The 16,375-nt window shown below is 42.0% G+C and overlaps 1 protein-coding gene across 36 annotated transcripts in view; it reads left to right on the forward strand.

Annotated features, from left to right (window-relative positions):
• The window catches only part of LOC148413763 (protocadherin gamma-C5-like), a 216,405-nt gene that overhangs the window by 141,885 nt on the left and 58,145 nt on the right, over positions 1-16,375 (forward strand). For 2 of the 36 annotated variants that reach the window (XM_088431303.1, XM_088431323.1), the window contains exon 1: positions 1-1,765. This exon is cut by the window's left edge. The exons of 28 other annotated variants lie outside the window; for them this stretch is intronic. In XM_088431303.1, the coding sequence (XP_088287429.1) occupies positions 1-1,765 (1,765 nt within the window). Of the gene's footprint in view, positions 1,766-6,091; positions 8,711-9,350; positions 12,331-13,366; positions 15,924-16,375 lie in introns of those variants that run through there. 6 more of the 36 variants (XM_088431315.1, XM_088431342.1, XM_088431330.1 and 3 more) reach the window with 6 other exon arrangements.

Here is a 16,375-nt window from a genome sequence, read left to right on the forward strand (position 1 = left end):
TGGTGGTGATCCACTCCTGATGGGAACAATGCGAATCGAAATTGTGGTGCTCGACGCCAATGATAACGCGCCCGTATTTACACAGGAGATTTACAGGGTGACTATGATGGAGACTGCTCCGAAAGGCACCATAATGAGCACCGTGAGTGCTGTTGATGCAGATGAAGGCTCTAATGGAAAAGTGTCATATTCCATAACTAACACAGTGGATGACGTCCCTGTTATATTTCAAATAGACGAAACAAGTGGTGTAGTATCTTTAACTGGAAGTCTGGATTATGAAAAGGTTCATCACTATGAAATATTTGTGCAGGCTAGTGATGATGGAGGGCTGACAGATTCGTGTAAGATTATTGTTGAAGTGACTGACACAAATGATAACCCCGCATCAATAAATATCATGTCAAAAACCAACTCTATTTCAGAGAATTCTACACCAGGAACTGTTGTCACTATCTTCAATGTACAAGATCCCGACTCAGCAGAAAATGGCCAAGTTGCGTGTTTTATTGAAGAAAACATGCCATTTCTGATGAAAAGTACATCTAAAAAGTTTTTTAGTTTAGTGACAGATGGCGAGTTAGACAGAGAAAGGTCGGCCAAGTATAACATCACAGTAACATGCACTGATGAAGGCGTGCCCTCCCTCTCCAGCAGCGTCACACTCAGTTTACACATCACTGATGTAAATGACAACGCCCCTGTCTTTGAGAGGGGATCATATGAGGCCTCCATTGTAGAAAACAACACACCAGGTCTCTCTATACTCACCGTTAAAGCCAGTGATGCTGACTGGAGCCAGAATGCCCGTCTTTCGTACATCCTGGAGGACTCCTCAGTTAATGGAGTGCCAGTCTCCTCTTACGTGTCTGTTAGTGCTGAGAGTGGAGTCATCCATGCAGTGCGTTCGTTTGACTACGAGCAATTGAAAGAGTTCCACTTCCGCGTTAGGGCACAAGATGGAGGCTCTCCCCCGCTTAGCAGCAACGTAAGTGTTCGCATTCTGATTGTGGACAAGAATGACAACGCGCCTCAGGTGCTATATCCTGTGCAGACAGGCAGTTCGGTGCTGGCCGAAATGGTTCCTCGTTCGGCAGATGTGGGCTACTTGGTGACCAAAGTGGTGGCGGTGGATGTGGACTCTGGCCAAAACGCCTGGCTCTCCTATAAAGCGCACAAAGCCACAGACAGGGCGCTGTTTGAAGTCGGCCTCCACAATGGAGAAATCCGAACTGTTCGCCAAGTGACAGATAAAGATGCCGTAAAACAAAGACTGGTTGTTGTGGTGGAGGACAACGGGCAGCCCTCGCGTTCAGCGACAGTCATTGTCAATGTGGCGGTGGCAGACAGTTTCCCGGAAGTGATGTCAGAGTTCACCGACTTGAGTGTGCACGACAAGGAGTACAATGAACAGCTGACATTTTATTTAGTGTTGGCTTTGGCCGTTGTCTCATTTCTCTTCATTACTTGCTTGCTGCTTATCATATCGGTCAAAGTGTACAGGTGGAGACAGTCTCGTGTCCTGTACAATACCAACCTGCCCGTTATTCCATATTATCCGCCACGTTACTCTGATACTTTGGGAACGGGGACCCTCCCACACGTGTACAATTATGAGGTGTGCAGGACCACTGACTCCAGAAAAAGTGACTGCATATTGGACAGAACTGGTAGTCACAGCGTCCTAGTCATGGACCCAAGTTCTACAGGGACCATGCAGAAGATACAAAAGAACATATTGGATGAGCCTGACTCTCCTCTTGAGGTGGGTGTCTTGAGTTTTATATTTTTCATGCCAAAAAAAGAAAAAAGAAAGAAAAGAAACATTCTTTACAGATTACACAGTATTGCTAAAATATTTTTTATCATATATATTCACAATATAGTGGATCCCGTCATTTGTCAATTTTACTTTTACTGTTGACAAAGAGAGCCATGTATGATTCATATTTTCCTCTAGTCTTCCATTATTCCAATTTTTTTTGTAGTTATTTTTGATGATGACTTATTGAAATTTTATATCAGCCACATTGCTTAAGTCATTATTCCATTTGTTTTTGTTCAAATGTATTCAAACAGATTGTATTTTTAAAAAATAGTGTCAATAAAAACTTCAACTAAGAACTTCAAAAAAAGACTCAATAAAAGATGTCAACTTGTTAATAGGCCGTTCTGACCTTCTTATTTTCGTAATTATAAACAAGTGACTTAAGCAATTATAATGTGGTCAAAGATATGGGAATAATTATTAAATGTATGCAAGCTCTGCATGCAGAATTTCTTTTGAAAGTTCAACTTTACAACAGGCATAGTATGTTGTATAATGTGGTGGAAACATCCACAAGACGGACAAGAAAAAAATGCCAAACTGCAAAGCAGCCATTTCTAGCACCAAGGACAGCGGTCAAGTTGCTAAAGTGACGTGCAAGTGCGTCAATACCCTTATTTACAGTTACCCTTGCTATCTACACGTCACATGTTGATTACCAATTCACTTGATTTAATCATATTTTTATATTCACTTTGCTTTTTTTTAATACTGTATTTAAAATGCAACTACAGTTTCTATTGATGTATAATGTTATAGGTTTCTTTTTTCATCTTTGGTTGTTAGGTTTTGTGGCATGAACGTGAGCATTTTTTTTTTAATTCCCCTTGTATTTCAACTTTTTGTCTCAAAGCGGCGCTGTTGCCATGCGTTTTGAGTCTCAATGGCGGGTGGATATTTTTTCCTCCTCCCTTCTTTGTCCCTGCCTTCCGCGCGTTGCGTTGGTTTAGCTCAAACTGTCGCCGCTCCTGACTCGAAGAGCGCGGATTCATGATTTGACTGCATTTCAATGAATATCATGTGAAGTGCTTTTCTTTTTTGTCGAAGCTCATTTTTGTAATGGAGTCGAGATTGTTGGATTTTAATTGTTGAAGGAATACAAGCTCTGCGGAAAAACAATGACACGGCAAGTACTGTTGTTCCTCTGGGCTGTGTGCCTTCGTTTCGTGCTTGGCCAGGTCACCTATTCCATCCCTGAAGAAATGCCCAAAGGCTCTATCGTTGGAAACATTGTGCAAGATTTAGGTTTAGACCTCAAGAGGATAAAATCCGGTAAGGCTCGGGTGTATACCGGCCGCAGTGTGGAGTACATCGGCATTAATAAAGAAAGAGGCGTCCTCGTTATCCAGGAGCAGATAGACAGGGAGGCTTTGTGTGGAGAAACCTCGCCGTGCGCTTTGCATTTCCAGATAATTCTGGAAAATCCAATGGAGCTGTTTCGCGTGACAGTAGAGATTACAGACATAAACGACAACACGCCCAGCTTCACCAACCCTGAAAAACGTTTTGAAATTAGCGAGTCAGCCATTATAGGGTCCAAATTTATATTAGAGAAGGCTATAGATTTGGACATAGGTGTGAATGGCTTGCAAAAATACACACTAGCTCCCGCTGATAACTTTGCGTTAAAATTAGAGAATGAAGCTGATGGGAGTAAAAAGGTAGAAATGGTGCTGCAGAAGCCTCTCGATCGAGAAAAACAGGATTATATAAGGCTTTTATTAACTGCAATTGATGGAGGCGAGCCACAAATGTCAGGCACAATGCAGATATTTATTAATGTGTTAGATGCCAATGACAATGCCCCCACGTTTGAAAAACGTGTTTATAGAGCAAAAATACTTGAAAATGCACCCAAGGGCACCAGCGTAATGAGTGTGACTGCTTCTGATAAAGACATCGGGGCTTATGGTGAAATATCATATGTGATATCCCCCAGTAAACGCATTGTGTCTGGTGTTTTTAACATTGATCAGAAAAGTGGTGTCATCACCCTCACAGGTGAAATAGATTATGAAAAGGTGACTTCCTATCAAATAGATGTGGAGGTGGTCGATAAAGGAGGGCTGTCAGACTCGACAAAAGTGGTGGTTGACGTCATTGATATGAATGACAACAGCCCTCTTATTAATGTTGTTTCTAAATCAGATAGCATATTAGAAAACTCGCCCCAGGATACAGTAATAGCAATGTTAAGCGTGAGTGATCCAGATTCAGAAAACAACGGAAAAATTGAGTGTTTCAAAGATGATAATACTCCCTTTAAAATAGAAACGTCTTCAAATGGATTTTATACAATAGTTACAGAAGTTGACCTGGACAGAGAGAAGTCGTCTGTGTATAATATAACTGTGACGTGTTCTGACGAGGGCACGCCCTCCCTCTCCAGCAGCATTACTTTCACCTTACTTTTGTCAGATGTGAATGACAATGCACCTGTTTTTGAGGAGAGTTCATATGAAGCCTCCATTGTAGAAAATAACACACCGGGTCTCTCTGTATTCACTGTGAAAGCAAGTGATGCTGACTGGAGCCAGAATGCTCGTGTTTCTTACATGCTGGAGGACTCCTCTGTTAATGGCGTGCCAGTCTCGTCATATGTATCCGTTAGTGCTGAGAGTGGAGTCATTCATGCAGTACGGTCCTTTGACTATGAGCAACTGAAAGAGTTCTACCTCCGCGTTAGAGCACAAGATGGAGGCTCCCCTCCACTTAGCAGCAACGTAAGCGTCCGCATCATGATTAAGGACCAGAATGACAACGCACCTCAGGTACTGTACCCAGTCCAGACGGGTGGTTCTGTTTTGGCCGAAATGGTGCCTCGTTCAGCAGACGTGGGCTACCTGGTGACAAAAGTGGTAGCAGTGGATGTGGACTCTGGCCAGAACGCTTGGCTGTGCTATAAAGTGCACAAAGCCACAGACAGGGCGCTGTTTGAAGTAGGCCTCCACAATGGAGAAATCCGAACTGTCCGCCAAGTGACTGATAAAGATGCTGTCAAACAAAGACTGGCTGTTGTGGTGGAGGACAACGGACTGCCTTCTCGCTCGGCTACAGTCATTGTCAATGTGGCATTAGCGGACAGCTTCCCGGAAATCATGGCAGAGTTCACTGACTTGAGCCTGCATGACAAGGAGTACAATGACCAGCTGACTTTTTACTTAGTCTTGGCTTTGGCTGTGGTGTCTTTCCTCTTCATCACCTGCCTGCTCCTCATCATATCAGTCAAAGTGTACAGGTGGAGACAGTCTCGTGTCCTGTACCATTCCAACCTGCCCGTCATTCCGTATTATCCACCACGATACTCGGATACTTTAGGAACAGGTACCCTCCCACACGTGTACAATTATGAGGTGTGCCGCACCACTGACTCCAGAAAAAGTGACTGTAAATTGGACAGAGCTGTGAGTAACAATCAGCTGATCATGGACGCAAGTTCTACAGGAACGATACAGAAGATTCACTGTCAAAACAACATCCTGGATGCACCTGATTCCCCACTTGAGGTTAGTTAGTTTATGACATGCTGTTTGATTTTTTTGCTTGCATGTCTCAGAATGCAGTATAACTCTCTTATTCATAACATCCAATCACACTCCACATCAAATGAAAGAACTGTAATTCACTTAAGTTTCAAACTAACAATATAATGATACAAATATTTTTGCAAAACGAAACAATAAAATACAGCGCATTTGATTTTTAAAAGCAACTGTCATCACGTATATCAAATATGACAAAATAATAATAATAATAATAATAATAAACAAATATGTAAAATTGTGTGATGCCGCAGACCAATCGGATTCCTTAAGTAGAATCTATGAATGAATATTCAGACAAAAAAAACAATACGTTCAAAAATATTTTTTTTCGGTCCATGTTTTTCTTTAACTTAATATCTGTCTAAAGCGAATCTTAAGTACCATTCGTGTATATAAATATTTATATATGTATGTATGTATGTATATATGTATGTATGTGTGTATGTAGGTATGTATGTGTGTGTGTGTGTGTGTGTGTGTGTGTGTGTGTGTGTGTGTGTGTGTGTGTAAGTGTGTGTGTGTGTGTGTGTGTTATGTGAAAAGCCCCGAATGTTCCTATGAATTCTGCATTTTACTCCAAAAACTGCCTCTTTTCGCGAAAAAAATACAGACTACTTGAACTACTTAAATGTTTCTTTTACATTTAATAATGCAATTACAATACTGACACATTTTAAATGTAATATGTTTAAGACTTTGTTATTGCGTGCAGAAGAGAAAGGCCGCATGTGGCCAGAGTGTGGCAGTCTCCGACAGGGTTTAACTCAGTCCCTCCCTTTTACACAATGACGTTTTCCACGATAAAGCAGTCATTTGAACACACTTCTCAGTAAACGTGGACGTGGTCGGCTATTGTCTGGATTTTCTTGTATTTTAACTGGATTCATACGGATTTTATTTAGATTTTCTTTTTTAATCCGTGGACTTTGCAATGAATATGATCATGCGTCAACCAGGCTTTCTGCTCTATTTTATCTTGGTTCTATCACCCCCCTTCGTGTTTGGACAAGTGAGCTACTCGATCCCGGAGGAAATGGAGAAAGGTTCTTTGGTTTCAAACGTGGCACAAGATTTAGGTTTGGACCTGAAAAGGCTGAAATCCGGGCGCGCTCGCATTCATTCTGGAGACAGTGCGGAATATATCGAGCTGGATAAAGAAAGGGGGCTGCTCCTTGTGAAGGAGAGGATAGACAGAGAGACGCTGTGCGGTGAGACGACGCTCTGCGCTTTACATATTCAGATGATTTTGGAAAATCCCATGGAATTATTTCGTATCACCATTCAAATCATAGACATAAACGATAATGCCCCACGCTTTGCATCAGGAAGCAAACGTTTTGAAATCAGCGAGTCGGCCGTTGTCGGCTCCAAATTTGTGCTGGAAAAAGCTATCGACGATGATATTGGTACAAATGGTCTGCAAAGCTACTCGCTCAGTCCGACAAATAATTTTCAGTTGAAATTAGAAAACCAAGCAGATGGGCATAAAAAAGTGGAGATGATATTACAGAAGGCTCTCGATCGCGAGCTTCAGGAAAAAAATTCCTTGTTACTAACCGCATTTGATGGAGGACAACCACGCAGGTCAGGAACAATGCAGATTATTGTTCACGTGTTAGATGTAAATGACAACGCGCCTGTGTTTTCTAAATCGTTGTACAAGGCATCTCTTAAGGAAAATTCACCTAAAGGTACAAGTATAATAACTGTTAGTGCTTCTGACAAAGACAGTGGCTCAAATGGACAGGTATCATATTTAATATCCCAAAACACTCTGAAGATTTCTGAATTATTTGAGATTAATAGTGCAACTGGGGACATTATTTTAACTGGTAATATTGACTATGAAAAATCAAAAGTGTTACAAATAGATATTGAGGCTGTAGATAAAGGAGGACTATCTGATTCAAGTAAGATCCTGATCAACGTCATTGATGTAAATGATAACAGTCCTCAAATGAAAGTACTGTCTAAGTCAGACTCTATTTCAGAGAACTCTGCAGAGAATACTGTTGTCACGATGTTAAGTGTGAATGATCCTGACTCTGACAGAAATGGAGAGGTGAAATGTCAAATCAATAATCATATTCCATTTAAAATAGAAAACACAATGAATGGATTTTATAGTTTGGTAACAGAAGAAGCTTTAGATAGAGAATCAGCATCTGAGTACAATATCACAGTAATGTGTTCTGATGAGGGCGTGCCCTCCCTCTCCAGCAGCGTCACACTCACTTTAGTCATCTCAGATGTGAATGACAACGCACCTGTCTTTGAAAGGAGTTCATATGAGGCCTCTATTGTAGAAAATAACACACCTGGTCTCTCTATATTCACTATAAAAGCCAGTGATGCTGACTGGAACCAGAATGCTCGTGTTTCTTACATCCTCGAGGACTCCTCTGTTAACGGGGTGCCAGTCTCCTCATATGTATCAGTTAGTGCTGATAGTGGAGTAATCAATGCAGTGCGGTCTTTTGACTATGAGCAACTAAAGGAATTCCACTTCCGTGTTAGAGCTCAAGACGGAGGCTCCCCTCCCCTCAGCAGTAACGTGAGCGTTCGCATCCTGATCCAGGATCAGAACGACAACGCCCCTCAGGTGCTATACCCAGTGCAAACGGGCGCCTCGGTGCTGGCTGAAATGGTGCCTCGTTCAGCAGATGTGGGCTACCTGGTGACTAAAGTGGTAGCAGTGGATGTGGACTCTGGCCAGAACGCTTGGCTCTCCTACAAAGTGCATAAAGCCACAGAGAGGGCACTGTTTGAAGTTGGCCTCCACAATGGAGAAATCCGAACTGTACGCCAAGTGACTGATAAAGATGCTGTCAAACAAAGACTGACTGTTGTGGTAGAGGACAACGGGCAGCCTTCTCGTTCAGCTACAGTCACTGTCAACGTAGCGGTGGCTGACAGCTTCCCGGAAGTGATGTCAGAGTTCACCGACTTGAGCGTGCATGACAAGGAATACAATGACCAGCTGACCTTTTACCTTGTCTTGGCTTTAGCTGTGGTCTCCTTCCTCTTCATCACCTGCTTGCTGCTCATCATATCAGTCAAAGTGTACAGGTGGAGACAGTCTCGCGTCATGTATCACTCTAACCTACCTGTAATTCCTTATTATCCTCCACGTTACTCGGATACTTTGGGGACAGGGAGTCTTCCTCATGTGTACAATTATGAGGTGTGCAGAACCACTGACTCCAGAAAAAGTGACTGCAAATTAGACAGAGCTGCTAGTCACAACGTGCTCGTAATGGACCCCAGTTCAACAGGGACTATGCAGAAGCTCTCCAGGGAAAAGAACATCCTAGATGAGCCAGATTCTCCTCTTGAGGTTGGTCTTTTGTAATTTTTTTAGTTTTAATAATGATTGTTGATACCCGTTTTACTTCCACAATACTCCATGTTTTGTGTGACCAGTGCTGCATTCATGTGTTAAAAAAGTCCACTAAAAACAGTTTCTTTATTGGCACAAGATAGTCACAGGGTTTTGAGGGGTGTCCAAATACATAATTCATTGTTTATCCGGTAATGTATACAACTAAATCAGACGGTTTAGTCGACTGTGGGATCTCTTGAAATATTCCCACATGGCTCTTCTGTTTACGCTGATTTGTGTTGGCTAACAGTCCCAGTAGGCAGATAGATTCGTTATTGATGTTAAATTTCTGGAATTCTAAAAGAGTTAAATCTATAAGTGGGGTCGATTCAACAAAATGTGGTCTACTGAAAGTTGGATCATGCTTTCATTTTATTAGTAGCCTTTTTATGTTCGTCAGCGCCTTGATAAAAATGAACTTGAAATATGCTGTATGCATCACTTCCATTTGACGAGCTCATAAATGTATGTATACAATGTATAACATCACTTCAGCACTTCTGCAATAATATAAATATGACCTCTAAGCTTCTAGATGAAAGTGTATTTTGAAGCTTTTGCTTTGATTGATTTGTCTTGTTTATTTGCGGGAAAGTATTCAGCTGCCTTTCACACAATGGGGCGTTTTGGTGGTCAGCACCATGGACAGTGGCAACAATGTCACTGATCCAAAATCAGAAACTGCACTTTTCTTCAGGCATCCACTTTTTTTTCTTGTCTACATTAGCCCCTTAAACACGAATTTTAAATTTATAATTCTCTCTTATGCGGCCATTTCACTATTATTGATTGCCTTTATTTTTTCTACAACGGTACACCTTATTGTTTTATTCTCCATATTTTATTCTCTCTTTGAATTCGTTTTGAATTACAATCAGGTATAATCTCTACAGTTATTTTCTTTTGTTTTAGGAAATAGGATTGCACTTGCGCAGTTTGAACTCTGAGGGACGCTGTTGCCTGATGTTTTTCAGTTAGTCTTTTTAAAGCTTTTGTCACACTCCCTCCGTTGTTCAGACATCGCGTCAGTTGTTGAAGCGCTGCACCACGAGCGGATATTTCTCTCTGGATCTTAACTGTATCCCCATATTTGGATTAAATATAATTTTCCTTTTTTTTGCTGTACATTAGGTGGACTCGTTGATAGAGTATAGGATTGTGTCTTTTGTGCAACTGGGGAGTCAGCACGGACAATGAGACGGCAAGTACTGTTGTTGTTCATCTTCTGCGTGGGCTCCGTGCACGGGCAGGTCACTTACTCGATTCCGGAGGAAATGGGGAAAGGGTCTTTAATCGGTAATATCGCCCTAGATTTAGGTTTAGACGTCAAGAGGCTAAAGGCAGGTAAAGCTCGCATATACACGGGAGACAGCGCTCAGTATATCGAGCTGAACAGGGAACGAGGAGTCCTCCTGGTCAAAGAAAAAATAGACCGCGAGTTGCTTTGTAAGCAGACGACGCCTTGTGCGTTGCATTTTCAAGTAACACTTGAAAATCCGTTGGAATTATTTCCCATCACGGTGGAAATCACGGATGTCAATGATAACGCGCCAGTATTCCAAAAAAACGAGAGAAAATTTGAAATAAGTGAAAGTGCCGTGGTGGGCTCTAAATTCATGCTGGAAAAGGCGTTTGATGCTGATATAGGAACAAATGGACTTCAGGGATACACCCTGAAGCCGAGCGACAGTTTTGTGCTTAAGATGCACAGTCAGTCTGACAGCAGCAAAAAAGTAGAAATGGTTTTACAAAAGCCGTTAGACAGGGAAAAACAGGAGCAAATATCATTGGTTCTGACCGCCGAGGACGGAGGACAACCTCAGCTGACGGGAACAATGCAGATCCACATAACTGTTCTGGATGTAAATGACAATGCACCAGTATTTAGTAAAGCAGTGTACAAAGCAAGCATCACCGAAAACTCTGCTGTAGGGACACTCATTACTAAAGTGCGTGCGACAGACGCAGACAAGGGAGCGAACGGAGATGTAATGTATGTAATCGGAAACAGCATGGATTCCGTGTCAAAACTATTTCACATTAACAGGGAGGGTGACGTCATCCTTAATGGTCCAGTAGACTATGAAAAGGAGAAAAATTATCATATTGATATAGAGGCTATTGATCAAGGAGGCCTCTCAGATTCCAGTAAGATAATTATTGATGTGACTGATGTAAATGACAACAGCCCAATTGTGAATATGATTTCTTCATCTGGCTCAGTGCCAGAAGATGCCCCCATTAGAACTGTAATAGCGTTAATGAGTGTAAGTGACCCTGATTCTGATGCTAATGGACAGGTCAATTGCGTTATTGCGGAAAATATTCCATTTGCGATAAGAATTACAAATAATAATTTTTATAGTTTGGTAACGGACAGTGACTTAGACAGAGAGAGGTCGTCTGAATATAATGTCACGGTGACGTGCTCTGATGAGGGCGTTCCCTCTCTTTCTAGTAGCATCACTCTCACTTTACAAATCTCAGATGTGAATGACAACGTTCCTGTCTTTGAAAAGAGCTCATATGAGGCCTATATTGTAGAAAACAACACACCTGGTCTCTCTGTATTTACTATAAAGGCTGGTGATGCTGACTGGAGCCAGAATGCTCGTATTTCTTACATCTTGGAGGACTCCTCAGTTAATGGTGTGCCAGTCTCCTCATATGTGTCTGTTAGTGCTGAGAGTGGAGTCATTCATGCAGTACGGTCCTTTGACTACGAGCAACTGAAAGAGTTCCACTTCCGCGTCAGGGCACAGGATGGAGGCTCCCCTCCTCTTAGCAGCAACGTGAGCGTTCGCATCCTCATCCAGGACCAGAACGACAACCCCCCTCAGGTGCTGTACCCGGTGCAGACGGGCGGTTCTGTTCTGGCTGAAATGGTGCCTCGTTCGGCAGACGTGGGCTACCTGGTGACGAAAGTGGTAGCGGTGGATGTGGACTCTGGTCAGAATGCCTGGCTCTCCTATAAAGTGCACAAAGCCACAGACAGGGCTCTGTTTGAAGTAGGCCTCCACAATGGAGAAATTCGAACTGTCCGCCAAGTGACTGATAAAGATGCTGTCAAACAAAGACTGACTGTTGTGGTAGAGGACAACGGGCAGCCTTCTCGTTCAGCTACAGTAATTGTCAACGTGGCTGTGGCGGACAGCTTCCCGGAAGTGATGTCAGAGTTCACAGACTTGAGTGTGCATGACAAGGAGTACAATGAACAGTTGACATTTTACTTAGTGTTGGCTTTGGCTGTGGTCTCATTCCTCTTTATTACCTGCTTGCTGCTCATCATATCGGTCAAAGTGTACAGGTGGAGACAGTCTCGCGTCCTGTACCATTCCAACCTGCCCGTCATTCCGTATTATCCACCTCGTTACTCCGACACTTTGGGGACTGGCACCCTTCCACATGTGTACAATTATGAGGTGTGCAAGACCACTGACTCCAGAAAAAGCGACTCTAAATTTGGCAGAGCGGCTAGTCACGACGTGCTGGTCATGGATCCCAGTTCTTCAAGGACCCTGCAGAAGAGTCACACTGAAAAGAACATCCTGGATGAACCAGACTCTCCTCTTGAGGTTGGTTGTTTCTACTGTACTTCAGTGTGGTTGTGTTTTGGCACAACTTTGGGTTATACATATCATGCAAGGAGCTTTTTCTTACTACCTCTTCTTGAAACGGGCTAAGACGAAAGAACATCAATCAACATTGCAGTCATTCATACTTAGTCGCTACACCTTCACCTTCATGAATTTGAATGAGAATGCATTCATCAATTGCAGTAAATCAATCAATTGATTAATCAATCATTTAATCAATTAATGAATCAACCATTCATTATTCACAGTATCACGTTTGGTTAAAAATACAACACAGCCTCTTACACCGAATTGAAAATGCAGAATAGAAATAAACCTAACTCTAAATGCACATTAATCGACATGCACGCATATATGCTCACGATCATACAATGCACCCCTCAAACATAAGACATTTAAATTTAATAGCATGACAAAATACTAACATAACAGAATTATATGTAAGTGCTGTTGCTTCTTTGTTTCAGCACCACGGACAGTGACAAAGGAAGTAAACACACACAGGTTGTAAAGTTAATTCAACCTGAATTTTGATTTTAGGTTATTTAGTTGACTCTAAACTATATTACATTACTTCACTTAAGTAAAAAAATAATAATAATAATACTAACCTTACAACAGACGTTTAATGTACATTTTGAAATTTGACCACTCGAATTGTGTTTGACCTTTACAAGACTTAAATTCTTCAGTTAATAGACCACAATTATATCTATAAACACGTTAGATCATCCAATAACATTTTATCATTTCGCTTTTAATACATGTTTGCAATTTTTAACTACAAAGTATTTTTGTTTTGTTTGATGCCAGAGTTTACTATTTTTATTATTTATCTGCCTTAAATGGAAGCGATAGAGGCTCACAGGAAGATTTGGTTTGTATCGTCACACTTGTATTTATAATTCTGGTCCTGCAGTTTCCATTTTGAACTCGCAGGGACGCTATTGCCCATGATGTGCCTTGTCTAGCCAGTCTTCTTTCTGTGTAATACGCAGCTTACACAGAAAAAACAAGACATTTCACCCGAGAGGCTGAGTGAACTGGATCATATATTTTTCGCTGGGACTGTATTTTTAAAGTAATTTTGCCTTGATTTTTTTTCCATTGGTGGGATATATTGTCGTTTTGCTTCGATTCATGCTGCCCAGTTGTGTTTTTCTGTTTTGAGACCGAAAGCAAGGAGAACAATGAGACGGCAAGTGGCGCTTTACACCTCCCTGCTTTTCATCGGTGCTACATTTGGGCAAATCAACTATTCAATTGATGAGGAAATGCACGTCGGCTCTTTAGTTGGAAATATTGCCGAAGATTTGGGCATAGGCGTGGAAAGTCTGAAATCACGCAGTGCTCGTGTTTATTTTGGCGATAGCAAGCAATACATCGAGCTGAATAAAGACAGGGGCGTCCTCCTCGTCAAGGAGCGAATAGACAGAGAGGCTCTGTGTGAGCAGTCTATGCCGTGTGCGCTGCATTTCCAGATTATTTTAGATAACCCTATAGATTTTTACAAAATAATAGTGGAGATTGCTGACATAAATGACAACCCTCCAACATTTGAGAAGCGTGAAATTAAATTCAAAATAAGCGAATCTGCAGTGATAGGATCGAAATTTAATTTACAACAGGCGCTGGATCTTGATGTTGGAATAAATGGTCTGCAAACATACCTCCTTGAACCGTCTGATAATTTTGCGTTAAAATTTCACAATCAAGAAGACGGTTCCAAGAGTGCTGATATGGTTTTGAGGAAAAATCTTGACAGAGAGAAAAATGAATATTTGCGTCTTGTATTGACAGCCGTAGACGGAGGAGAGCCGCAGATGTCCGGCACAATGGAGATTCTCATCACTGTTTTAGATGCCAATGATAATGCACCTGTTTTCACTCAACCTGTATACAAAGCTACTGTTGCAGAAAATATATCCAAAGGCACGGTTGTGATTGTAGTCAGCGCGTCGGATGCTGATCACGGTGCAAATGGTAAATTAACATATTCAATTGGAAACGCTAATGTAGGACACATGTTTAGCATAAATGAAGACAGTGGTGAGGTCACCCTGATTGGAAATCTAGACTATGAAAAATCTCACAGCTATCAAATTAATGTGCGTGCAAGTGACGAAGGGGGTCTGACAGACAACTGCAAGGTCGTAGTTGAAATTGTGGACGTAAATGACAATAGCCCGCTGATCAAAGTCATGTCCAAGACGAATGTAATATTTGAAGATGTCAAAAGTGAAACTGTTGTAACAATAATTAACATTCAAGACCAAGATGATGGTGAAAATGGAAAAGTGGAATGTAAAATAAATCCTAATACTCCATTTCTTCTCAAATCAACAGATAGCAATTTCTATAGTTTGTTGACGGATGGCGATTTAGACAGGGAGAGGTCACCTGAGTATAATATCACGGTAACGTGTTCTGATGAGGGAGTGCCTTCCCTCTCCAGCACTGTTACATTCACCTTACTCATCTCGGACGTGAATGACAATGCACCTGTCTTTGAAAGGGCATCATATGAGGCCTACATTGTAGAAAACAACACACCAGGTCTCTCTGTGTTTACTATCAAAGCTAGTGATGCTGACTGGAGCCAGAATGCTCGCCTTGCGTACATCCTGGAGGACTCCTCTGTTAATGGAGTGCCAGTGTCCTCATATGTGTCTGTTAGTGCTGAGAGTGGAGTCATTCATGCAGTGCGGTCCTTTGACTATGAGCAACTGAAAGAGTTCCACTTCCGCGTCAGGGCACAGGATGGAGGCTCTCCTCCTCTCAACAGCAACGTGAGCGTTCACATCCTTATCCAGGACCAGAACGACAATGCCCCTCAGGTGCTGTACCCGGTCCAGACGGGTGGTTCTGTTCTGGCCGAAATGGTGCCTCGTTCGGCAGATGTGGGTTACCTTGTGACTAAAGTTGTAGCAGTGGATGTGGACTCTGGCCAGAACGCTTGGCTTTCCTATAAAGTGCACAAAGCCACAGACAGAGCGCTGTTTGAAGTGGGCCTCCACAATGGAGAAATCCGAACTGTCCGCCAAGTGACTGATAAAGATGCTGTCAAACAAAGACTGACTGTTGTGGTGGAGGACAACGGGCAGCCTTCTCGTTCAGCTACAGTAATTGTCAACGTGGCGGTGGCGGACAGTTTTCCGGAAATCATGGCAGAGTTCACTGACTTGAGCACACACGACAAGGAGTACAATGAACAGCTGACTTTTTACCTAGTCTTGGCTTTGGCTGTGGTGTCCTTCCTTTTCATCACCTGCTTGCTGCTCATCATCTCAGTCAAAGTATATAGGTGGAGACAGTCTCGAGTCCTGTACCATTCCAACCTGCCCGTCATTCCGTATTATCCACCACGCTACTCGGATACTTTGGGGACGGGGACTCTCCCTCATGTGTACAACTACGAAGTGTGCAGGACCACTGACTCCAGAAAAGGTGTCTGTAAATTGGACAGAGCTGCTAGTGACAATGTGCTGGTAATGGACACAAGTTCTTCAGGGACCATGCAGAAGCTGTACAAGGAAAAGAACATCTTGGATGAACCAGACTCTCCTCTTGAGGTTGGTCACATGAAAATGGGTGTCAGTTATGTCATATTTCCACTTATGAAGTAGTTTTATTTATACATGCCTTTCACGTCAAACATATCAAAGAAAAAGCATTAATCCAAAAGTGAAAATAACAGCACTGACATTATCAGGCATATTTTCCCAAAGTAAGTGTCACTCTTTATGTATGCCTTTGTTAATTTTGAAGGTGAGTGTGCATTTATCAACTTTACTATATGCAAGTTTTTGTAATTTCAATGATTCAGAACTACAGAGACAAACATAGTAAAAACGGCACTATCTGGGTTTATATGGAGCCATTTTTTAAATTTTAACCTTAGCATTGACTTCTAAATGGATGCAATTTTTTCTATACTTCAGCGAAAACAATAGACGTAAAATATTGTCAACTACAAACAGGGGTTAGAATGAAATACTTTACATGGAACTTAGCACTTCTTTAT

This window comes from Hippichthys cyanospilos, chromosome 13, assembly GCF_059441005.1.
Source record: "Hippichthys cyanospilos isolate Australia breed blue-spotted pipefish chromosome 13, RoL_Hcya_1.0, whole genome shotgun sequence".
Lineage (NCBI taxonomy): Eukaryota > Metazoa > Chordata > Actinopteri > Syngnathiformes > Syngnathidae > Hippichthys > Hippichthys cyanospilos.